Raw genomic sequence first — 24,271 nt, 5'->3', positions numbered from 1 at the left:
CCAACCCCCGACCGAGAACGGTCGAAGAATCAAGTGATCTCACTTGATTCGAACTGGAAACGAACGCGAAAAATCTCCCCGGAGAGTTTCTGGAATTTACAGAATTAAAAATTAAATTCAGCATTTTAGTTGAACAACAAGTTCTAGGTGGAGACTCTGAATTCGCGAATCTTGGAGCGATGAATATCGTATATCTTTTGCAGATAGGTTTACATGTTTACAAAGCCGCGGCATTGAAGCGAGATCGATCGCATTTTTCCCCCGCTGGCGATCGCATAAATCCGCGCTTCGCGACACGGGGGGGTTTACACGCCGGAGGCGCGCATATATGTCGCTTCCGTTACAGATTTATTGTCTCGCGAGATCGGGGAACGGCGAGGCGGATTGGTGGCCCGTCACTCGTCCACGTTAGAGACAGGAAAAATGGCGTGAAAAGCGACGACGAGGCACTTAGTATGTTAATGCGAGCTCTGCGGCTACATGACCGCGACTCGGCTATTGACGATCCGGAGATTGACGAACGAGGAGCTTGTGTAAATAGCGGTGTAACGCGAGTCTGTATAATAATCATCCCGCAACGAGCGGCATGCAGTGATCTACGAGGTAATCAGAGAGAACCGGAGGAAACCCGACACCGGCGATCGCGATCGTTTGCCGCGTAATGATTAAGGGCCAGCGCACGAACATTGCCGTAGCGTCTTACGCCTTACGTGAGAATATTGCGTTACGCGACACGCAGGCCAATCTTACGGCAACGCACGAAGAAGAACGTAATATAATTGGTCTTATGTGGCGTACGTTACATTACGCTTTTCTTCGTGCGTTGCCGTAAGATTGGCTTGCGTGTCGCGTAACGCAAGATTCTCACATAAGGCGTAAGACGCTACGGCAATGTTCGTGCGCTGGCCCTAAGTCGAATCGGTGGATCAATTATACCATTGATCGCAATTATATGTATCATGCGCCGCGAAACGTACAATCTTGTTACTGGCAGATCTAGATTGTGATAATACACAAGTCCTTAATATTTTAATAAATGTAAATAATGATTAATATAAGACAGAACAAATTAAAGAATTAACATTTTCAGTCATCGGGCAGGATCTTATGCTTAATAATAATTTTTGGGAGTTTTATATACACTTCGTGTGTACAAAACTATGCGCAAATTAGGTACTATTCGGTATTGGAACTGTAGTTTTTATACCAAAGCTGGAAATATAATTTCACATTTATTAAATTGCTGCACAATTAATATTGCTGATGATGCTAATGAGCATCTCTAATAAAAGAATTATTAATCTTTGTAACGTTTCGTATTAGAGCTTTTTACGCGGCGCAGACAAGACTTGATAAGATTTTTCGTGATTTTTACATTTTGTTACGTGCTCATGTCAAACTTCTCTTCCCGATGCACCTCAGCGTCGCTTCTTTACTGCGATCGTCGCGATTCCTAGCGAGATTGAACGAGCGAGTCTCTTCTCGTTGCAGAGGTCCTGTTTCACCGTGAAATGGAACGCTCGAGCAGTGTACGTGCGCGCAAATAACGCGATCGCAGCCGGCTCCGGCGGACGATAATCGTGGGAAGGAGTTCCTCTATCCACTTGGGCATTTTCGACGAGGCGCCGCTCCGTTAGCCGACACTCGTGTGCAACATGTTCGGGACGAAATTGCGTACGTGGATGGAGGCACACATCGTGCGATCGAAGAAGAAGAAGGACCGGAAGAAGGGCGACAAGGGATTCGACTCGAACTGCAACTCCCCCAGGAACTACAGCGCCAACAGATCGCCCGCTTTGCACCAGGTGAGCAATCACGACGCAACTTCCCGATCGTTTTGCGATACGATCCCCGAATAAATCTTTGATGTCTCGTGATCCCTTCCCATCTCTCTCATTATGTAATTTAATTTAAATTTTAAAACAAGCTCTATAAGAAATCTACTATTATTGCAATATGACTTTCCTTTTACATAAAAGAACGTCTTATATATTCTACCAAATTTTTCATTTTATTTTAAGAGAAAGAACGTCTAGAGAAAAACTGCAGTTTATATAATATTTATAACAATCGGTATAACAAATAAATAGTATTAACTTTCCAGTGGAACTTTCAGAAGTTTGGAATTTTTTTATCGTTTCCGCATGCAGTCTTTATAACGCTGCGAGATTTTAAATATGGGGCTAACGTTAATTGCTTTCACTCGCAATCGCTCAGCGCGCGAGGTAGGTACTCGTGCTCTGAAGTATCTCGAAAGGCGCACGCTCGTCGGATTCATCGTCATTATCGGCAAACTAGTTTGCGAAGTGCTTCCCCTATTTTCCTACTGCTTGCCAGCGTTTGCTCGTTACGCCCGTCCGTTTCTCCGCTAACAGACCCTTAGGTCGGCGTTTTCCGTGGTAGGAGCTTGCCCGGGCACGTCGACGCTTATCGTTAAGGCGGATAGAAAAAGGGTTCAGTATTCTTTTTCCGACACACCCCGTCAGGCGACTCGCCCCTGCATTCTCTCGCGCCATCCATTGCAGATTGCGCCGCCAGTATCTTCGGGCTTTGTGTAGTTGCCGGACGACTGCCTTATCGAAACTACATTAATGTAGACATCAGTACTGAATTTATAAACTTTCGCTTCTTCTCTCTCTCTCTCTCTCTCTCTCTCTTGCGTCGTATAAATTCTTTTTTTTTTTGCTGTGTCTTCCGAATTAATATAATACGCGGGTTTTTTTCGAAGATCACGTTAACAAGATTAACATTCTTGATACTTTTGAAAGCTGTCTGAAAATAAATTTTTAAAAATAAGTTTCTTCTCCATTATTACAAAATACATTTATTTTTTAAATAAGATGAGTTTGTTACATTAATAATTCTGTACATCTTTGAATAGTTTTTAGTAAAAATAAGTCGATTATTTTCGCAAGTGTCGATGTTCATTAATCAGTACATCTTTTATCAATTTAATTAATGTGACCAACATTAAAAGATCTGCGAAATATGAAGATAATCTTAAATAAGCATTATTATCAATTTATTGAGTTGGAATATTTTTTTTCCTCGTCGTATTGAATAAAAGTTAATAAACAATGTTCGGGATGCAAATCGCGAGTACGATTCAGAGGAATTCTTGATCTTCTTCACAGGTACATCCGGTGGACTCGCCGACGAAGAACGTGGACGGTATCCGGTTGCACGGGGGCAGCTACGGCGCGACAGTGACCACTTCGTCCGGCACTTCCGGCGGTACCGCCGGAAGTGTGAGTCTCTCCTCGCCGGAGAGCGCGTACTCGACCGGCTACTCGACCGACGGCACCTCGCCCGGCACCAGTTTCCCACCCGAATACTATATCAACATCAGGACCGGCACCCACTATTTTCAGAGCAACGGTGGTAGCGGCACCACCACCGCCAACAACAACAACAACAACAATAACAATAACAACAAGAGTAGAGCGAAGAGGCCACCGGGCAACGCAGGGGATCTGCCACCGACCGGTAGTGCTCCAGGAAATGGAAGAGTCGAGAACAGGGGTCAGTCATCCGCGAGCACGACGAACATGACCAGAGACAACGGTCAGCCGGAAGTACGAACGAGTACGCCGCACAAGGTAAGTGCGTTGCATTCGGCATAAGTTTTGGAATTTGAGGCAGGTGACAATCCTCTGCGTCGAAAAAGGTGCATTCTCTGCTAAAGAAACGCGTTAACGAGAAAACCGTGCAAATTCAGCTATACTTTCTTTTCGTTTTTACTTATGTAACTTTTTAAATAATTAAGTAAAGATATATCCTCACTGTTACAAATAAAAATATATCTTCGAATTGGAGAAGAGATGGCTTCTTCTCATCGTCACAGCTGCTACGATTACTCTCAATTATATATTTTACTGTTTTTTTCTGTAGAATGTTAAAGAATTTTTTTAGCTTATAATATAAACTACTTATATTATTTTAATTAAATGTAAATTTGATTTAATTTAATGTAAAATATAATATTATAATTAAACGTGTTTTAACGTTTTGCTGTTTTAAGCACATACTTTAATTAATTTTAATAATAATACAACGTTTTCGAACACAAGATTCACAGAATTCACCGAATTTTCGTAGCTGCGTGAGATTTTTTGGTTTTGTGAACTTGGCACACCATACCTAAAAATCTAAAAGTTTTTTTAGAGTCCTGACTTTCTTTTGAATAGTTCTAGAGTTCTAGATAAGCATTTTAAATAGTTCCGATGATTAATTACAAAAAAATCGAATTTGAAAATATGGTGCGCTAAGTTCACGCAGCGCACCAAATCATGAAAATTAATTATTTCTTCGGAGTTCTAGTTTGTTTTACAATAGAGTTCTACAGTTCTGTATCAAATATATCAATAGTTCTAGCAATTAGAAGCAAAAAATCGATTTCTGAAAATCCAGTGCCCAAACTGTAACATCTATCTAAGAAAGGTAACAGTTCCGACCGGATCGTATTTTTGCGACTTTTCCACATGGTTTTGCAAGAAATTTTAATCACTTTTCACAGTAATGCAATTATTTTAAAAATAAAAACCATATTTAACACATAAGAAGAAATCTTTATTTAAGAATAATTTTTTGACACGTGTTAGCCGATCTGATAAGAGTTCTGCGTAACGTTTCCAAAATTCTACAAAAAAGTTATATAAGTTTTGTATGTGAAATAATTATTTTTTTAAGTTTTCGCAGTTTTTAACATTTAAAAATTAACTTTTTGACAATTTTTGATAATTCTGTGAGTTTTATTATAATTTTTCTACAGTTCTAAACGTGTCCTAACGTTCTCCTATCGATAAGCATTGTTTATTCATTTTTTAAATATATTTTTTTTTTTTAAGAAGGCCGCATTTACGGGTTTGTAGGTAAGGCGCTGTCCAATTTTCGAAAGTTCTGTGAGTGCTATTATAATTATCCTGTAGTTCTGAACGTATTCTAACATTTTCTAAAGAGTTTCCGTAAATGCGGCTTTCTTAAAAGAAACAATTGTTTAAAAAATAATCACATAATTTTTATCACTAGAACTCTTTGGAAAATAATATAGAACACGTTCAGAACTGTAGGAAAATTATAATAAAACTTACAGAACTGTCAAAAATCGTCGAAAAGTTGATTTTTAAATGTTAAAAACGGCGAAAACTTGAAAAATAATTATTTTACATACAAAACTTATGACTTTTTTGTAGAATTTAGGGAACGCTACGCAGAACTCTTATCAGGTCGGCTAGAACGTGTAAAAAAATAAAATGAAAATTTCTTATGTTTTAAATATGAAATTCGATTTTTTTTGTAATTAATCATCGGAACTATTTAAAATGCTTATCTAGAACTCTAGAACTATTCAAACGAAAGTCAGAACTCTAAAAAAAACTTTTAGATTTTTAGGTATGGTGTGCCAAGTTCACAGGACCAGAGTTTTCCGAGGCAAAATTCTAATTCAGATATCGCTCGATCAAGAAACGCCAGAAGCGTCTGCCATTGCAAAGTTTCGATATACCTCGATGTAGCGTATTCACAATTAAGAGGAGAGCGACGCCGACTCTTCCGTCAAACGCGTCGCATTCCATTCAGCCCAGCCTCAAATAATTAATAGGCCGAAAGTAAATGTACGCTTCGCGAGTCTGCCGCGCGGAGATTACTACCGTCGTCGTTTCGCTAAAACACACCCCCGGGCGCGACGTCTTGTGGGGCGCGCTTGTCCGCCCCAGGGTCTTTGAGGCCGCGAGTTCAACGACACCCGGCCTCTTTCGTCGTGGCGGGAAGTACACATTCTGGAAGTAGCGTTTATCGTCGCGGCATCCCCAGTATCGCGGGGGAAACCCGAGAGAAAAAGAGCCAAGAGACAGAAGGAGAGTTTGCGAGAGATTCCCTCTCTCGGTGAATCCCGCGGATGCTGCTGAGCTTACTTGAGAGGCGATGGTGGCGCGATGACCCATTCCCTTCATGGCGCACGTACCGCTATTTGTCGCGGGGAAAAAAATATTTTATTACCCGCATTGTGTCGCGCACCTCCTGAACCACGGAGGTGAAAAAAAGTCCGGAAACGTTATTTCGCTCGCTCCGCTCTTCCCTTCGCGCGACTCCGAGAGAAAGACGCATTATTGTCGCGAAACGAGCCAGGATATCGGAGCGTTAATGGGCGACAGGAGTGAATAATAAATCCTTCCTCCTCGAGGCTCGTGATCGATTGCGTGTCGTCGCGCGAAACTCCGTTTCGGTAGGTTGGAGAGGAACGGTCGAGTTTGGGATTTGGGTTGGCGATAAGGGCGAAAGTAGGTATACAGGGGACGAGTATAAAGGCGCGACTTTAAAGGGTTGAATGAATGGACGAATCAATTTTCGTGCGCGTTTTTTAACGGAGCAATAAGGAACACGTCCCCAAGACATATATCTTCTATTGTGTAGAGTCAAGAATAATTAATTGATTTGTGTATTATATACTAACAGAGAAAATTTTTGCTGTCGACGCTTTATGTTTTGATAATCTCTTTTTTAATCTTAAACGCAAATGCAAATGAAACGACCTTTTCACCTACAATAGCGCTATCGGCAAGCTTGAACGCTTGTTTCTTTTACAGAATATTCACTATTTTCACTTTCCGTACCAACGACCGTAAAACGTGCACTGTCTCGTTAAAAGGAAACGGCGAAACGACGGTTCGCCAATTTTGTCGACGTTAGCTAATTTTAAGCGTCGTCCGCGACCTATCTTTTGTCTCTTTTTACATCACGGAACATTAGTTACCGTAGATATAAAGACGGAAGCTTTAATCAATTATGCTCGATGAAGCCGAATATAAAACTAATGAGATATAAATGCCTCGACTCTCTCCTTTCCTTGTTTATTTCTATTCTAAATCGACAGAGCGCAGAGACGCCGATGAATCACGGTCAGAGGCACCAGCAGCAACAGAGGCAGGAGAGCACTCATCGTAGGACAGAGTCTTATTCCGCCGATTCGACGAGGAACAGTCTGCCGGTACCGTCGTCGATACCGCCGCCGCTTGTCTCGCCTCCGGTGCAGTCACCCCGCGAACGCTCCCGCATCCGGACGAACCCGTGGCTGTCGGCCAACTCCTCCGGATCTAGCACGAACGGCCTGAAATCGCGGCTCGCCTTGGACGAGAGCAGCAGCAGCTCCGGCCTGAAACTCACGGAATCCTCCGGCAGTGCCAGCGACGTCAACCTGAACGGCAGCAGGGAGCCTCATGGCAGGAGGGAGCATCGTCAGGAGAGCCTTAGCGCAGGCCGAAGCCCGTGAGTGATATTTTTTAATGTTTTTTTTTTTTTTTAACAAAGCGATTTACACCCGATAGAGGCTACATTCTATTGAAAGAGATTTAACCGGAATTATTATAATAAAATCTAATTTTATTAGAATTATAGACGATTACATCGATTACGTCTATAGTCGGATTAGAAGTTTGTCTGAATGAAAGCAGAAAGGTAAAAATTAAAAATCGTCCTTGATAAAGTCCGTATCACACTACAGATTGGGCTTAAGATTGGAGCGAAATTTAATCAATCATAATAAAGAAAACTAATCTCAATTTTAGTGAACTTCGCTCTGTTTGGTCAAATTTTAATCTGATAGACGGGCTTAAGTAGAAGCTGCGGAAAAATAAAATGTAAAAGCGAAACGGGAGAAATTTCGCGGGTAAAAGTATCTGATATATTTCTGTAGTTGTGTTGTTGCTCTCCTGGAATTTATCCAATTTCTTGTAGAAGAAACTTCTAATTGCGTAAGTTTCTGGCGAACGCCTTTTTTCAAGAAGTTTTTTCCTTCTCTAAATCTATCGGCTTTTCCAGTGTTCGGTCTGGAATTGACCGAGGCGAGGGCGGTACCTACTTAAAAAAGAGACCGACGATTCTTAGAAAAGTTCCGCGAAGCAGAAAAAGATTCCGCGAAACTGTGCGCTTTACTGGCCGCCGACCCGCAATTACGAAAACGTCCGCCCTTTACGCCAGATTTAATTCTTTATGCGCAATTACAAGCTGATTACACGGCTGATGTTATCGCTCGTCGTAATTTCTTTTGCAGTGCAATTATCGTTAGTTTACAAATTGCATATGCATTGAGTTGCAAATTATTGTGTACTTTACGTTATTGTTACGTTCTATAGTAAAACGAAATTTTGATTAAAACAAAATTTACTGACGGCAGCTTGTATAAACTTCATTCTTTTGTCGATAGCTTTACGCAGTTTATACGCAATCGCGTGTATTTAGAGCTTTTAAAGAAAATCTAAATTAAAAGTGAGATAAAAAAAGTCCAAATAAAATATTTTTGTACGTATCATTCATTTTCATACGTATAACTTTTTCTCTTCCGCGCGTTGACTCCTTTACTTACATTTGACACAATTGAAACCAATTTTCAATCAGTATTTTTATATCTAAAACAGTCCATTGAATTTGAAACGAGATTTTTTACGATATGTCTTGCGCAGGATTAATCAAAACTGGAGAATTACATCAAGCATGGATCTCCGACCGAAGATCTCTTTGGCCCTGCAACGACGAGCCAGCAGCAGCAGTTCGTCGGCGTCCTCGGTGACGCGCAGCGTGCGCTCGTCCGAGGACGACATCACGCTGAACGAGATGATGGGCAAGTTCGACGAGAGTTACGTGTACGAGAAAGAGACGGACATCCTGTCGGACAGCGACCCGACCGACTGCGAAGACTACATCGACTCGCTGTCGGACATCGACACCGGCCAGGACGGCGGCGACGAGAACGATCCGTTCGAAAACGACGAGCTCGATTACATTGACAATGGCTCGTTCCTCGACCTGGACAGTCTCGAATGTGGCGCCGATCACTTTCCCAATACCGGTCACTGCACCTACTTCACCTTCACCAGCGAACTAAGCCGACGTGGCAGCAGGCTCCGCGAGTCCTTCCTCAAGCGCAGGAGCAAGGACGAGATCGTCTCTCAGAGGTAAGCTCTAAGAAATGTTTACCCCTTCAAGCTATCGAAGATTTATTTTAGCGTTTTACATCATTTTTTATATGCCAAACAATAATTTTATATTACATCGTTTACTTCTGTCATTGCTAGAAACATGAATACCAGAGCCAGTTCGAAAAGGCAGAGCTCGCGACACAGGAAGATGGATGATAAGCAAAGCGAGAAACGCAAGAAGAGGATATCGCAGCGTCGCAAGCCCACTCTAGACCGCGACGACGAGACGGCGAATCTGAACCGCGTGTTGGTCGAGAGGATGCTACTGAAGAATTCCGGATTCAATCAGGGCAGCAGGAGCGTAGGCGGCACCCCGATGTGCTTGCGACGCAGGAAGCACGACGTGAACAAGAATCTCTCGCCGATGAGACTGAATGGCAACCCGTCGACTATCAGACCTGTGATCGAGAATGAGATCGTAAAGAGACGGTCGAACTCGGTGAGATTTTAATTTAATCACGTTCCGTCCAATCTTTTTACTAAATGATCAATTTATTAGCATTTTTCATGTTTCATTCTCGCTTTTCTTATCTCCAGTTCGTGAGATGACGTTGGTTATAGCAAGAGCTTTTAGTAAGAACTTAAATTATATTATTACTTTGTTTTTTCTTCAGGTGAGTTACGTGAATGGCAACATGGTGCGACGCCACGTAGCCGGCAACACGTACATGACCACATTCGCGTCGGAGATCGCGCTGATCGAGGCCGACAAGGAGGCCGATCGCAAGTATCGCGAGCTTATCCTAGAGGCGGAAAACATTCTGGTGAGCATGCAAAAGTACCAGAATCCCTCGCCGTGTGTGCCATCGCCGTCGCGTAAACTGCACAACGGCCTGGCGAACAAGCGCGTCGAACTCATCAAGAACACAGAGCTGAACATCGAACTGGCGCTGTCGAAGAGCCGCAATTCCCAGCCGGAATTGCAGAGCGGCAGTATCCGTGATCTGGAGCACACCAGTCCCAAACGGCAGTTCGCTCAGCCGTGTTCGCCGATTCATCGATTTATGGAGAGGAACTCGCCGGTCGGATTCGCGCCGAAGGAGCCTCCGCCTGTTTTCCGACAGCACGAGCTGTCCAAGTGTCCGGACTCGCCGGCGATGACGCGCAGAACGACGCCCCAGAGCTCGCCCAGCAGGAGCCTGATCAACCGTCAGGTGCATCGAGCGCGTAATGGCGATCCGGAAAGCAAGGAGGGCAACAGATCACCTCGGATCGCCCTGAATTGTAACGGCGGAGTGAAACCGGAAACCACGAATATGAACAATTCTCTTGGAGAGAAGATACACGCGAACGCGATGACGCAGGGCTCTCTCGTCGGTGGTAGAAAGGAATTTCGCGCCGCGAGAGAATCGACGAAGGAGGAGGGAGTGACGTCCAGCTCGTCGGATTCCGAGGAGAAGTGCGACGTGAGACGGAGGGCTCCATTGATGACTTTCAGGTTGAAAACTGTTTAACGAAATTTTGAATAATTTCTAAATTGTAGTTTAATGGAAAATTGATTAAAAGTTTCTCGTTATTTCTTAAAAAAATTGATCTAAAAAGATAGTTTTCTTCCTTGTTGTATCGTTATTAATTTATGTTACAATATTTCATCAGAAGAAACGACTTAATTAATCTACACAGAAAGTTTGCGTACGATGAACGGTAATTATCGATATATTATAATACTGATTTAATGTCAACAGTGAACGTGCGATCGTTGAATACTTGTAACAGAAAAATATCTTTAGATCAGTCGACATGGGTCCCATCAAAGAAGGTTCTTCCTATTGCCCGCAAAGCGAGCCGGTGAAAAGGAAAGTGTACGCCGGAAGCGCAACATATGGCAGAATACAAAAGACATTGGGCGAGCATGTTATGCTAAGAAATTCTGATGGCGATACAGCAACCGATGATACTGGTACGTGTTTCTTTATATCTGCTTCTTTTGTAAGACACTTGAAAAATTATTTCCTTGATAATACTAACCATATCAAACGACGACAAATATGTAAGATATTAATTTAATTTTAAAGTTGCATTGATTGTCCCATTGTAATCTTAATAGATTACGCGGGTTTAATTGTTCTATCGCGATATCGGTCTATTAATATTATTTTTGTATACGCAGATGATTCGAGGAGATCCCTGAAGGAGAAGGTAGCGCAATTGCGGCAGGAGCGACTGGCCGCCGAGGCGAACGCGAACAACATTCAGGACTCGCAGTTCTTCCAGCATCAGCTGACCCAGTTACGACGGCAGATGCTGATGCAGACGATCGAGGGCCTGAAGCGCAGCCTCGAAGATCAGTCAGCCACTCTGAAGCAAACTTGCCTGGAACCGACGAGTTTGCTGACCGACGAGCTGCCTTGAATCCGACCGGTCGACTCGTTTCCGGCCTATTGTGCCGCACGATCACGACTCTAACGGCGTCTATATCCTGTTCCTTGCAAGGGGAACAGGCTGGCCGGACCGACAGGATCGAAGTTACGAGTCTTGTCCTCGGCGAATCCGCGATTGGTCGAGCCGCCGCGCGCTGCGACGAGTATTGATTAAGCGCGGCGTTTACTCCATGCGCGCCGAATACCAAATTACGATAACGCGATCCTTCTCGGGCTCGACGATACCAGGGTCGGCTGAGTGCGGACGCGCACATCAAATCTCTATTTTTCTGTCCGTCTACGTGATATGAGAGAAAGAAAGTGAGATTGAAAGGAAGGGAGAGAAAGAGAGAGAGAGAGAGAGAGAGAGTCGAAATTGAGTGTCGCGTATTCTCGCTGGGCATTGTTCCGCTCTATTGTTCGTTTCGCACAATAATTAACGTTTCTCACGAACTTTCCTTTCGTCGTTTTTATTAGTTTACGCAACTTCGCGCGGGTAGGACGACTTTCATTTGTCGCTTTAGATTAGCCTTTTCACTAGTTAGACTCTCGTTCGATCTATCGTCTTTCGCGGTGCTCGCTCCGAAATTTCTCCCCGAAATGACGGCAGACGAGAAATTCTTACAGATCGTCGAATCACGTTAGATTAGTCCTAAAACGCTAACGTGGAATTATTAATAACCGATATATTACTAAGTAATTATAATAGAATAATTAATATTATTAATCACTATCGCTATATTAACATCTCTATAAAACATTTTTTCAAATATATACAAAATATAATATTATCAATCATTAATATATTATTACGAAATTGGCAATAGGAAACAAGGAGAAAGATAGCACGCACTAGTTTGAGATTGTACTGGACCCTGCCAGAGTCCCTGTTAGCGTTTTAGGATTGAGCCTATACTATTCAACATCTAACGGGCCTATTCACGGGTGTCTGTCTTTGATATACTTTAGAAGAAACAAGGAAACATAGTGAAAAATCGTAGCAAGGAACGTCAAAAGTAACGCACGTCATGCGAATGAGTAATATAACAGTATCGAAAAAGCATAGATATTTAGCATGTATCCATCTAACGAATTTAGAAACTCACGGATTTAGCCGAATACACTAGCAGATAGGCGACTCAAAACGTATATAATCGATTTAGATATTAGAAAGACATTAAACGATACGTGCCCAAGGAATACGGCCCAGTCTCGATCGAGATAGGTTGGGGAAGGATAACGCTGATTGACATTGAGATAAATTTCATTGACCGTTTGAGCCTCATCGAGACAAATAAAACCTCCTACGTATGTAAGCTCCTTAAGCAAGATATATGTCTAATCACCTCTATGGATATAACTAATTTTTATATGTACTTCGTAAAAACTAAAAATTGAGGCTTAAAGGGTTAAATAGATTAAGCAGACAAGCTGTACGTGAAAGTCATTTATATGCGTTCTCGTCAAAGCGATGAGAATACGTATGAATAACGCGGATCATAATAGAGATGAAAAAATTTAACATCAGATAAAAATTTAAGTCAAGGCTTTTCTTCTCCAGCACTCTCGATTCTTCCAACTTGATCTGTTGCAGAATAACGATGTTTATAGCGTGCGCACCTTTTCCACTTTGAGCTGAATTGGACGCGATACAGGAGGCAATTGTAAAACACGGGGGCTTTCCATATCCACTCACAGTGGAGAAAGCTATATTTCGCTCCTCGTTCGTGTTCGATTCTTCATCCGCAAACGTCACTTATTTTTCACACAGAGGACGAGAACTACTGATAATCGTTTCTCGCCGTGAGACATAATGGGGACGCCATAATCAGCTAGCTTATACGTATTATTCGTAATGTTCCTATTTTTATGCGATATTCGTATCCCCGGGAAGCGAGATCTTTCCCCGTGAACAATCACCTCTGTTTCTGAATAAAGTAAGCATCCCCCAGATTAGTATACCAAAGACGATAGCTTAGATAGTAGATTAGAGCCGTTTAACCGATCAAAAAGCGCACCAGCGATGCATATTCGTAACATTAGAGAATCATGGTTAAAGCGTTTTTAGAAACCTCGATTTGCTAATAGGATAATTGTTCGAGTTACGTCAAGCGGATTACAAATCTTCCATGCCGGCCAGAGTCGAGTATTCCATTCCAGCATTCGCGCAACAAATTTACGCGAGGTTTCGTATTTTTTTCGAGTTACATTTTTAAGCGATTTAAAAAGACACAGTAGTTATTTCTGTTTTAAAAAAGAGTATTCTTGTTTTAAGAGTATTTCGAACGTTTGCGTTATTTATTTATTTATGTTACGTTTGCGTTTATTTAATTTCGATCGATTTCGTAATTTCGGGCTCTGGTTGTATCGTCATCGTGGTATGTTCGGTCATAGTGATATTTTTGTGAGAATAGACTGATAGCGTTATCGATTGTTAGATTAAAAAAAAATTTTAGCGATTACTTACATGTGATTCAATACGTTAAAGATTCACCGAGAAACGGCGGATTGTGTAATACGCACGCGATATATTTATTTGTGTTAGATATTAGGAAGCATAGTAAACGAAAGCATTAGACAAATGTAGCGTAGCGTTAGTTGCATTAGGCAATCGTCAAGTAAACGAAGTCCTACATTTTGTTTCTTCCCCTCTTCGTTTTCTTTCGAATCGCGTTTGTGATTTATTGCCGTGAAATATTGCCTCTATACGATTTTCCTTTCGAACATCGTAATCTTTTCCGTTCATAGCTTATTGTGGAGACAGACGGAGATCGTAAATCGAAAGTCTTTGCGCGATACGCCCGAGTATCGTTAAGTGAGACGTTGTTCGAGTTTTATACGTGAGAAAAAAAAACAAGACACTGTGTATATAACATAATTTTTTAACCAAGGAATATTTTAATTTTTTATAATCGTAAAGACGGATTAATGCGTCGTTGTCATAAGTTCGATGATTTTTATGCGATCGCATTGACATTCCAAGAATGCAGTTTGCATTGGTGACGGGAAGAGAGAGGCATGTTGTCCGGATTTGTGCGATCCGCGAATCGGTTAAAGCCGAGCACAGTTTCGAGCATTGGGCCCCCTTGCCGCAAAACGACACTAGTCACTCGATTATTTACGCAGGGTATGGATCGGCAAACTCCGAATACGTGCTTGGAGGCAAAGTGGAATTATTGTTGCAAACGACATCTCTTGTGTACCAAGCCATTTACGAAATAAAAATGGTTTTTTTTATATGATTATGAATAAATTATATTATGTCGTTGGATCGGTGCTTGCTTTTACTCTCTGCCTTGAAGGAGGATCGAAGGTATTTCTGTGCGCGAAAGAGAATACCCCAACGCCCGAGGATTACATAGAAGAGACAATGCAACTTATGAAAAGACTATATGTTTATTACAAAGCGATAATTCTTATCTTATCGCAAGCTGTGCTTATTCACGCAAACATGAATAACTAGTATCAAACAAGTGTATGTGCAACGATATTGTCTTAAACTTCAGATACAATCAAAATAATTGTTCACACAAGATCAACAGAATTATCATCCATCATACGATCAATGAAATTTGAGTTAAATGATCTTTCTGACGTACTTATTCATTGATTATAGACGCAAACAAAAAAACAGAGGCCATCCTGTAATAGAAGTCACAGACGCGAGTTCTATATAGGCAGAAAGTGAACGGTATTTATCTTCTCAATTCAATGAAAAATCTAACGATATTTTAATATATTATAATTGTATGATATATATTAACAATCTGTGCGCGAGAGAAGTGAAAGAGGCATGAGGACTGCGATGCATATTTTTACATAGTATTTACACATGACAGACGTATATATGCCGCCTCGTCTCGTATCAACCGGTAGGATAATCAAAACGCGTGCCTCCGGTAGGTGTGCAAGGTACGATTTCACTTTATTCTCTCGAACCTGTGCTGGATCTCGTATATCCCAACGGGTTCCATGATCTTGTCGCAGTAGTCCTCCCACTCGCCCTCGCTCAGATCCACGTCGGCGAATTCCGTGCCGCCGTCCGCGACCTTGGCTATCCATCCGTCTCTCGCGGAGAAGTCGTGGGGTTCTATACCCCGACAGTCGAGCACGACGATCGTCTTGAACTGTCCCTGGTCGTCCGCGGTGAAAGACCCGATCGAATCCTCGATTATCGCCACGGTGTTCTCCCGCATGCACATCTTGCACTTGCTCGCGAAGTGATTGACCCCGCTGCCCCGCTGCATCGGCGTCGACTCGTCCAGGGATATGTAGTTCCACTTTTCCGACTTCTCGCCGCAATTGCCACAGATGAACTTGAGACACCACCGGAACTCGGGCCCGCACGGCCTCAGCTCCTCGACGTTGTCGAGCCTGCACCTGATCCGCAACGCTATTTTCACCATTTTCGATCGCGGCACGCCGGCGTCCCTCCTGGAAGTGGTCGATAAATCAAGTAGCACGTACTTATATGCATATACGTGAAAGACGAATGTTTGTTCAGGTTGATCAGCTTACCTACGAGATTCCTCGTGGTGCGAGATTAAAATGCCGACCCGCACAGTAAAATTCACAGATAAATCCTCGTGCGGATGACGGTATTGACAGTGTCGCGATTGCAAAACGACAGCCAGCGAACGGCGAGTGTGGCTGACGGCTGATCAGGCTGATTAGCGGATCCGCGGGTAAACAAACCGACCAGTTTTCAACGAGCGACTGAAATCACTGAAGTTCTCAGCTTCCAACGTGCATCTCCCTCCTACATTTTTAGAATTCAGAATAAACGTCAGATGATGATGAGTGTATATTAAATAATAATCAAAAGAGAAGTTAAACGTTACCACTCGGGAGTAAATGCGTCCACACACTTCTACCCGATTCGTCTCGCACACCCCGGACAGGACGAAGCCGGTCAAGTCGGTGGTATATACCCCGGGTTCCGGATTACCGGACGAATTGTACGCGCACGCGCTTTGTGAGCTGTGATGACTTCACCACCGGCGGCGGCTGGTCGCTGGTCGGCGCGCGCTGGCGCCCGCCGCGGCTCCATTCTGGCAATGACAAGCGGCATGGATCTGACTCGACGAGGTTTCGTTTTCCTCGCCTGCCTGGCGGCCCTCGTCGCGGGCGCGCTCGCCCAGGACATCCTGGGATGCGGCGGCTTCCTGAAGAGTCACGCCGACATCGATTTCACGAAGGTGCACGTGAGACTGTGAGTGTCCGCCTCGGTGAGAGGTTATAGGCCAGTTGCAGGTTAGGATCTGTAGTTTTAATTGAATTTCATGAGATAAACTTGTCAGGTACACGAAGACCGGCAGTCTGAAGGATCAGACCGAGTGCGCGCCTAACACCGGGTACTACTTCTTGCCTCTGTACGACAAGGGAGAATACGTGTTGAAGGTGAGCTGGAAATGAGAAAGATGCACCATCATTGTCACTAATTAAATTTGTTAAATAGTATGCGACAAAAGAAATTCGTAATTTATATGTAATATATAAATGTAGAAATTTATTTCCAAAAGTCTCTTTTGCTTTGAACAGAATAAGATTGGTCTTTAATCCTTGTACAAAATTTATAAAATTGTTGGTTTCTATAATTGGTGTTCAAAAATTTACTGTAAAAAGATTTTATGAAAGTTATCTGTGTTTCAATATATCAGGTCGATCCTCCCAGAGGCTGGAGCTTTGAGCCCACCGAGGTAACGTTGAATGTAGACGGTGTCACGGATGACTGCAGTCAGGGAAAAGATATTAACTTTACGTTCAAAGGATTTGGTATTACAGGACGTGTGAGTAATAAATTTTCTCTCTATTACGTGAAAATATTTATATTCCGAGGATATATTACAATTTAACAGTAGTTTTACATTCTGTTATATTTCATTTCGTAATCAATCTAAAGGTCATTGCACGTAACAAATTTTTAGTCATAATCGTAAGGCCGTAAGAAAATAGACCACGCACACTCGATTATTCTTCGAGCTCAAGGAGAATAATCGACTGTGCGTGGTCTATTTTCTTACGGCCTTACGATTATGACTAAAACTTTGTTACGTGCAATGGCCTTAACAGTAATTTTTAATATATATGCGTCTGAAAGTTATTAAATTAATATAATTAAAATTAAAGTTACTATTTTTTAGGTGATTAGTTTAGGTACTGATTCTGGTCCTAAAGGAGTCACTATTGACTTGGGATACGCAGATGCAATAAACAATAATGAACAAGTTGCCATTAAATCGACGTTAACGGCAGAAGGTGGCACATTTTACTTTACTCCCATTCAGCCTGGAAAGTACCTCCTTGCTGCGCATCACTCCAAGTAAGTGTACAGTGTCTGACAGCTAACAAATTTATTTTAAGCTGCAAAAGATACACAAGGTGACAACGATATTAATTATCTTTTTCAGATGGATACTAAAAGAAAATAAAGTTGAAGTAATTGTACAAGAGGGAAACACAGAACTCGCCGATGGCAGCTTGGTAGTATTGGGATATGATGTCAGTGGCAAAGTCACCAGCGAGAATGAACCAGTGGCTGGTGTATCCTTCATCCTTTTCGGCGTAAGATTTATTTTATTATTTTCTTGTTACTAGTATGTTTTAATATTATAGATTGATATTTCTAAATTTTTAAGTATTTATTAGATTTATACGTAGAATGAATAATTTTGTACGTCTTACAGAATGGTGTCGCCGAGAAGTGCGAGACTACCCCTGTGGATAAGAACTTTGAATCCAAGAAACCGCTTTGCCACGTGACTTCGGACAATACCGGTAGATTTATATTTCCCAGTCTATCGCCGGGCGATTATAAGCTTGTACCTCACTACGCCGGCGCCCAGACAAAGTTCGACGTTCGACCACCGGAATTGTCTTTCAAAGTTGGCCACGGCAGCGTGGTCCTCGCTCAAGACTTTAAAGTAACTGGCTTCACAGTCGGCGGCCTTGTTCTTATCTCGACGAATGGAAATCCCTTGTCAGGAGCAAAGATATTCTTGACGCAGAAAGAAGTTGCAGTTACGGATAAGAACGGGAAATACGTACTGGATAACATGAAAGCCGGCCAATATACACTCAGAGCGGAATCTGGTATGTAAAATTTATGAAATTTTACGAAATTTCTTGTAAATTGGATCTTTAGGAATCATTTTCCAGTAAATTATTTGTTTCAGCAAATGTTCAATTTAGCGAAAGGATAGTTAAAATATCTTCCACTTCGCCTGAACTTCCGGTGCTGATACCTTCGGCGTATAAAGTTTCGGGAAAGGTAACCCTGTCGGCAAAGGGGACGCTGCATTTTCGCCGAATATCCATTCAGAACACAGCCGCTACGTTCTATAAGGAGCTCGACACCGACGAGAAGACGGGAGAGTACTCTGTATACCTCGCACCGGATAAATACCAGTTGAGCGTAGTTGTGAGCACGGAAGAGAAAGCTAAGGGTTTGCAGTAAGTAATAGAATAAAAATAAATCAGAATATACGCAAACGTTTATGAAATTGTATGTGTAAAAAGTTACGGATTATAAAAGCTTTATTATATCTCTAGATTCTACCCGCTGCAACAAACGATTGACGTGACGTCTCAACCAATTACCAATGTCAACTTCTTACAATTGAAGGCCACGTTAACGGGGACGGTACATTGTTTGCCAGGGACGGATTGCAGTCAAGTCTCCGTTACTCTGAAAATTCTCGATGGAGTCACGATAAAGACGGTACAAGCTAGAGGTGTGCTGACATAAATGCTAATAAATCTTTTAACTCAATCTTTTTAATGATAATAACTTGAGCTGCAATAACAAATATGGTTTTGTAAAATAAAAATAATCTTATAAATCTTGCATTTGCAATAAGCTTGAAAGTTATCTTGATTTCAAGCAAATAAAAGTACCTTGTACTTATTTGTTATTGCAGTAATGCTCGTTTAATTTGAGACGATACTACTATCCCTGTCTGTGAAGTCGTTTTCCATTACGTAGATGGTCAATACCAGTTCACGGACGTGCTACCTGGTCACTACGAGATCTTCATCGACAACGATGTGTTTTGCTGGGAGAATCCCAGCTACAGAATTTCGATAACGTCGGAGCGCGCCGAGGTGCCACCGTTCAAGCAGACCGGTTTCTCCATCACCCTCATATCGTCTCACGATACGGCCGTGGAGTACTTCGAGCCCAATAACACGAAACTGATAACTCTACCCCTGAACAAAGGCAGCATGAGGCACTGCGTACCTAAATCTGGCGCATACACTTTTGTTCCAAAGGGTTGCCACGTATACGAAAATTCCTCCTATACTTGGGACACGAGCAATCTCTCCCCGATCTTGCTGCATTCCACCGAACACACTCACAAAGGCAGTATTATAAGCTTGAGCGTGCAAAATGATCTTAAAGTAAAAATCGAAGACGCAAATGACAGTGTCACGTAAGTGATATTTTGAGAAAAATTTTTTACATATATTTTTTCATTCATATCTGAGTGATATTAATGTCTTAATTAATTTCTTTGCGATATATAAAATCATGTGTACATCTTTCTTTATTAATATATTTCTTTAGGATTGGTCCACTGAAACCTGTAAAAAAAGACGGCGTGTACAAATACGAGTTCGAGTTTAAGGCGAAAACGGATAATATGTACACTATCACTCCGTTATCGGACATTCTACTCTTCAACCCGCCGTCTCTGAAAATCTTCGGCGTGAATGACTGTCACAACGACATCGCAAGTTTCGCCGGTGATTTAGGAAAGGTAGAGTAACTACTACTGTATTAAACGTATAAACTTCACCGCTAAAGCGAAAATATTGTTCAGATTATAGCCGGACAGATCTCTCCGCCGTTGGAAGGTGTAACTATACGGATAACTGGGAAAGGCGAAGAGTCTCCAATTCACATGTTAGTTACACAAAAAGACGGGACTTACAGCGTTGGACCTTTGGATGGGAAAATCGAATATAGGTATGTTGACACAGTTATATATATTTTTTTATTATAACAATTAATTGTAGTGAAATTAACAATTGTCTGCTATTAGTGTTACAGCTGAGAAGGATGGTTTTGTAATCACTGGACCTGATGCTAAAGGAGTGTTCTTGGCGCACAAATTAGCCGAGATTATTGTGCAAGTTTCTGATCACGCTGATGGTTCTTCGTTACAGGTAACTTGATAGATAAGACATTAACTGAAGACAAGGAAATATAATATATCGTATCATTTTGCAGGGTGTGCTCCTTTCTTTGTCTGGTGGTCAAAGTTACCGCAAGAACAGCATAACCAATGAAGATGGGAAATTCATATTTAATTCGTTGTCGCCGGGCGAATATTATCTACGACCCATGATGAAGGAGTACCGCTTTGATCCGCCGTCAAAGATGATTAATGTCATGGAAGGGGCGACCGTCAATGTGAATCTATTCGGTAACAGAGTTGCCTATAGCGCTTACGGTTCTGTTACGTCTTTGAACGGGGAACCGGAAGTTGGACTGCTGGTCGAAGTCCAGGGTCAAGGGAACTGCTCCAGTCTTCAAGAGGAGGCTACGACCGAGGAGAACGGTAACTTCAGGATTCGCGGTCTTCAACCTACAGTGAGTAGTTATATTAATAATATATTTCGAATTTCGAGCAAAAAAAATATATACAGGGTAATCTCAATTGTTTCGGTAACGATTTTGACGCGACGATTTATTAATTTTACAGTGCATCTACACCTTCCGTTTGAAGCCGAACGTGGAGAGCAACGCCCATATACAGCGCACGAGTCCCAGCTCTCAGCTGGTGCAGCCGGTGGAGGACATTCGTGGCCTGCGGCTGATCGCCTTCCATCCGATTTCGCGCACGGACGTTTCGGTGCACGTCACGTCCGCCCAACCGGAGCACTATCGCACGATCAAGGTGAAGCTGTGCCGGGAGGACGCTCCCGACTCGCCGGTGCACGTTTCCAAGTTGGACGTGCAGCAAACCGCCAGCAAAAACGCCGGCAGCTACAACGCTGGCTTCCTGGTGCATTTCCCACCGTTGCAAGCCGACGGCAGGAAGTACTTCGTCCAATTGGAGTCGTCGCTGTCCCAGGCCGTGCACAAGTACCGCACTATTTCGATCTACTTCGAGGCGAACTCGTCGTTCAAGTACGTCAAACTAGCGTTCAACGCGGAGCGGAAAGTCGATCAGGGCGAGATGAATCAGACATCGGTGATCGCGCTGCCGTTCATCATGCTGGTCGCCCTGGCGTTTCTCAATCGCGAGAAGCTGTGGGTCTGGTTGAACGCGCTACTGGAGAGACGGTCCAAGCCCGTGCCGAGCTCCAGAGCGCCCGTCCAGGCCATTCCCATCGATCCCAGAGCGGATGATATCATAGTCGAGCAAATAATGAATATTAACAAGAGAAAGACGAAGCCGCGGAAAGCATAGACCATATTGTTGTTATTAGCGTCATCATTATTTATACAGTGAGACTCATTTGTAATGATCTCAAGAGATTGTCGAGGATGTAAGGATCGTTACATCATTCAAGATGTAAAGATTTTACATCATTCATTGTTTTATATGTCTGATTATTTGTGATTTGTCCGCAATATCTGTCACAACAGTCGCGTATATCACGGAAACGAAGAAGATTTCTTATTACAATTCAATAGAAGACTGTCGCGGTATACTTGGCGTGTATTTAGATTTATTAATATTTATACATATGTGGACAATATTAACGGAAGAATTACGTGTTTGATCAGAAATGTATATAACGTACACGAATCGTTTGTATGTATATCGAGAAACTTTATCAATGCAATAATTTAACGCAAGGCGTGCTGATACGTGCGCCACACCGACTGCATCCGATACGTAAAAATCGTGATATAACCGTTAAGTTAATAAAATAAGATGTACATACAAAAATTGCTGTTGTTATATTCATAGAATTGTTATTATAAACGTACTCGCAAATAATATATGCAATTCTTACTCTTTCGAAGATGTATTTCACTTCTTTTCTGTAAATTAGCGTAAGAAAGAGAAACGGAGAATGGATAGCTGTTAGGCGTTTTATTTTCAGTTTTATCTCAAATTGTACAGGCAATATTTTGGGATCTCTTACTATCCACTTACACGTATGCCTACATTTAGATAACGAAGTATGCCTGGAAAGAAATACAATAGGACATATAGCATGACACATTTAGAATCATTGCATCAATCGAGTATATCAATCATTATATACGTACCACAGGATTTGCTTTGTACATGCATTGGTTGAACTTCATGGCCTTGTCGCAATTGTCGCTGCCATCTGAAAGAAATTGTAGACAATTATATAAAACGTGAAACATTAATTGTAATAACATCGAAGATTATTATTCATAATGTAGCTTTTTTATGATGGAATAAGTCGTTGCACAAACGATAATTTTTATATTTTTTTAATTTTTATAATTAGACGATGCAATGTAATTTGCGTCGCATCAAGACAAGTATTATTATCTCAACAAACTGATACTTACCGATGGTACGACACTGGTCGAGCATTTCCATTCCAATATGCCTGTATGCTTGCGGCATCATCTTGCTCAAGAGCTTGTAGTTTATTTTTCCGTCCTTCTTCATCTGATCGGGAAAAAATTAAAGCTTCAGCGATTCGGTTCTAATCGTTATTACGTCTACGTTTTGTAAAAAAAAAAAAAAAAATAGCTTTTACCACTCCCCCTTTTTCCATCGCACACTTGAAGTAGCACCCCAATGCTTTGTCAAAATCGCCTAATTCTGCCGCGTCCATCATCGCTGCGATTAAAATCGTTAACATTAATATCTATTAATGTTAGATAAGGAAGATAGTGCAAATTATTCTTGGCGAATATCAAACAATTGGACGTATACTTCGATCGTTTCTCTTATTAATAATTAAGTATCGAATAAGTCCTTTCGCTCGTTAATGCGATAAGCTCTGAAGAACGTACCGACTGTCACGCCAGTTTCAGCGCTACACTTTTTCCGTAAACCTCCACTTAATTTCCTTAACTCTTCGTGAACGGTGGTCCAATTTATATCCTATAAAATTATATTATATCGGTCGCAATCGTAAAGATCCGGATAGGCTTTAAACTCACATATATTCGTACTCACTTCGTCACCGGGTGCGGCGTTCACGACGACGAGCTGCGTAAAGATCAGAGAGGCACAGATGAGAATTAAGCTTTCCCTTGCCATTTCTCGTATTTCACACACGCGGTCGATACGGATCTAGCCGAAAAAAAAATAAACGTTTACTCGGCCATCTAGGATTACTAAGTGCGCGGCCACGCTGAATCATCGAGAATTTATGCTGTCCTAGGGGATGAAGTGGGAGATAATAATTAGCAGGCAAAGACAAAACTCAACTATCAGCGAATTACACGAATATATATTGCGTCGGGATAATTAACTATAAGTATCAGAGTCAGAGCTTCAAATTTCGTGAATTATAATCGCGGAATCATAATTGTATTTTTGAAAATATTTTCCGGAAATGTTTCGAAATAATCTTTACTTATTAGATCCGAGCTTCTGCACTATATGTAACTGACATGTAAAATAATTAGTAAAATTATAATTCTCGCACGAAAACTATTTCTTTTATATAGGCTTTCTGCGAAGAAAATTCGAAAGAGACGCAAGCTTGAGTAGAGACAAAATTATTTAAAATACCGGGAAAAGATTAGCAATATGAAACTTTGTGTAATGCACGTGCGGCTGTAAGCGAGAAGCATGACGGTAAACAAACGTATAATAGTATAACTTAGAATAAATCATATCCTAAGCTACTTCCTAAGTAATTTAACAATCGCACGATAATCTCTTCCTCGTTCCGCGGCCTGTGATTTCGGTACTTCAGAAAATTATACCTATAGACGTCTGAATCGAGCGCTGTAACAATGCATCCCGGCTGACAAATGAAATG

The 24,271-nt window shown here is 41.9% G+C and overlaps 3 protein-coding genes across 3 annotated transcripts in view; 1 reads left to right on the top strand and 2 right to left on the bottom strand.

Annotated features, from left to right (window-relative positions):
- The window catches only part of LOC143901152 (uncharacterized), a 61,066-nt gene extending 39,316 nt beyond the window's left edge, over positions 1–21,750 (top strand). The window contains exons 2-24 of the mRNA XM_077413191.1: positions 1,492–1,805; positions 3,135–3,599; positions 6,872–7,263; positions 8,457–8,948; positions 9,069–9,411; positions 9,587–10,410; positions 10,703–10,872; positions 11,083–11,317; positions 11,414–11,496; positions 16,313–16,544; positions 16,633–16,732; positions 16,993–17,121; positions 17,476–17,654; positions 17,743–17,896; positions 18,019–18,424; positions 18,508–18,784; positions 18,884–19,065; positions 19,317–19,764; positions 19,899–20,091; positions 20,155–20,300; positions 20,377–20,500; positions 20,565–20,927; positions 21,040–21,750. Of these exons, the coding sequence (XP_077269317.1) occupies positions 1,656–1,805; positions 3,135–3,599; positions 6,872–7,263; positions 8,457–8,948; positions 9,069–9,411; positions 9,587–10,410; positions 10,703–10,872; positions 11,083–11,317; positions 11,414–11,496; positions 16,313–16,544; positions 16,633–16,732; positions 16,993–17,121; positions 17,476–17,654; positions 17,743–17,896; positions 18,019–18,424; positions 18,508–18,784; positions 18,884–19,065; positions 19,317–19,764; positions 19,899–20,091; positions 20,155–20,300; positions 20,377–20,500; positions 20,565–20,927; positions 21,040–21,750 (6,798 nt within the window). The 5' untranslated portion in view covers positions 1,492–1,655. The remainder of the gene's footprint in view (positions 1–1,491; positions 1,806–3,134; positions 3,600–6,871; positions 7,264–8,456; positions 8,949–9,068; positions 9,412–9,586; positions 10,411–10,702; positions 10,873–11,082; positions 11,318–11,413; positions 11,497–16,312; positions 16,545–16,632; positions 16,733–16,992; positions 17,122–17,475; positions 17,655–17,742; positions 17,897–18,018; positions 18,425–18,507; positions 18,785–18,883; positions 19,066–19,316; positions 19,765–19,898; positions 20,092–20,154; positions 20,301–20,376; positions 20,501–20,564; positions 20,928–21,039) is intronic.
- Positions 14,710–16,310, bottom strand: LOC143900516 (CXXC motif containing zinc binding protein). Its single transcript, XM_077411953.1, has 3 exons — positions 16,174–16,310; positions 15,851–16,091; positions 14,710–15,766 (listed from the first exon to the last, which is right to left on the bottom strand). The coding sequence occupies exon 3, from the start codon at positions 15,736–15,738 to the stop codon at positions 15,253–15,255; it is 486 nt and encodes a 161-aa protein (XP_077268079.1). The 5' UTR covers positions 15,739–15,766; positions 15,851–16,091; positions 16,174–16,310; the 3' UTR covers positions 14,710–15,252.
- A 618-nt stretch (positions 21,751–22,368) lies between the features above and the next one.
- Obp11 (odorant binding protein 11) lies at positions 22,369–23,602 on the bottom strand. Its single transcript, XM_077411989.1, has 6 exons — positions 23,458–23,602; positions 23,292–23,382; positions 23,033–23,115; positions 22,839–22,941; positions 22,563–22,627; positions 22,369–22,478 (listed from the first exon to the last, which is right to left on the bottom strand). The coding sequence occupies exons 1-6, from the start codon at positions 23,539–23,541 to the stop codon at positions 22,461–22,463; spliced, it is 444 nt and encodes a 147-aa protein (XP_077268115.1). The 5' UTR covers positions 23,542–23,602; the 3' UTR covers positions 22,369–22,460.
- Between the last annotated feature and the right edge of the window lie 669 nt (positions 23,603–24,271).

The sequence above is a fragment of the Temnothorax americanus genome, unplaced genomic scaffold (genome assembly GCF_048541705.1).
Source record: "Temnothorax americanus isolate GAGA-0224 unplaced genomic scaffold, ASM4854170v1 Scaffold10, whole genome shotgun sequence".
Lineage (NCBI taxonomy): Eukaryota > Metazoa > Arthropoda > Insecta > Hymenoptera > Formicidae > Temnothorax > Temnothorax americanus.
This window is presented reverse-complemented; position numbering and strand designations above follow the sequence as displayed.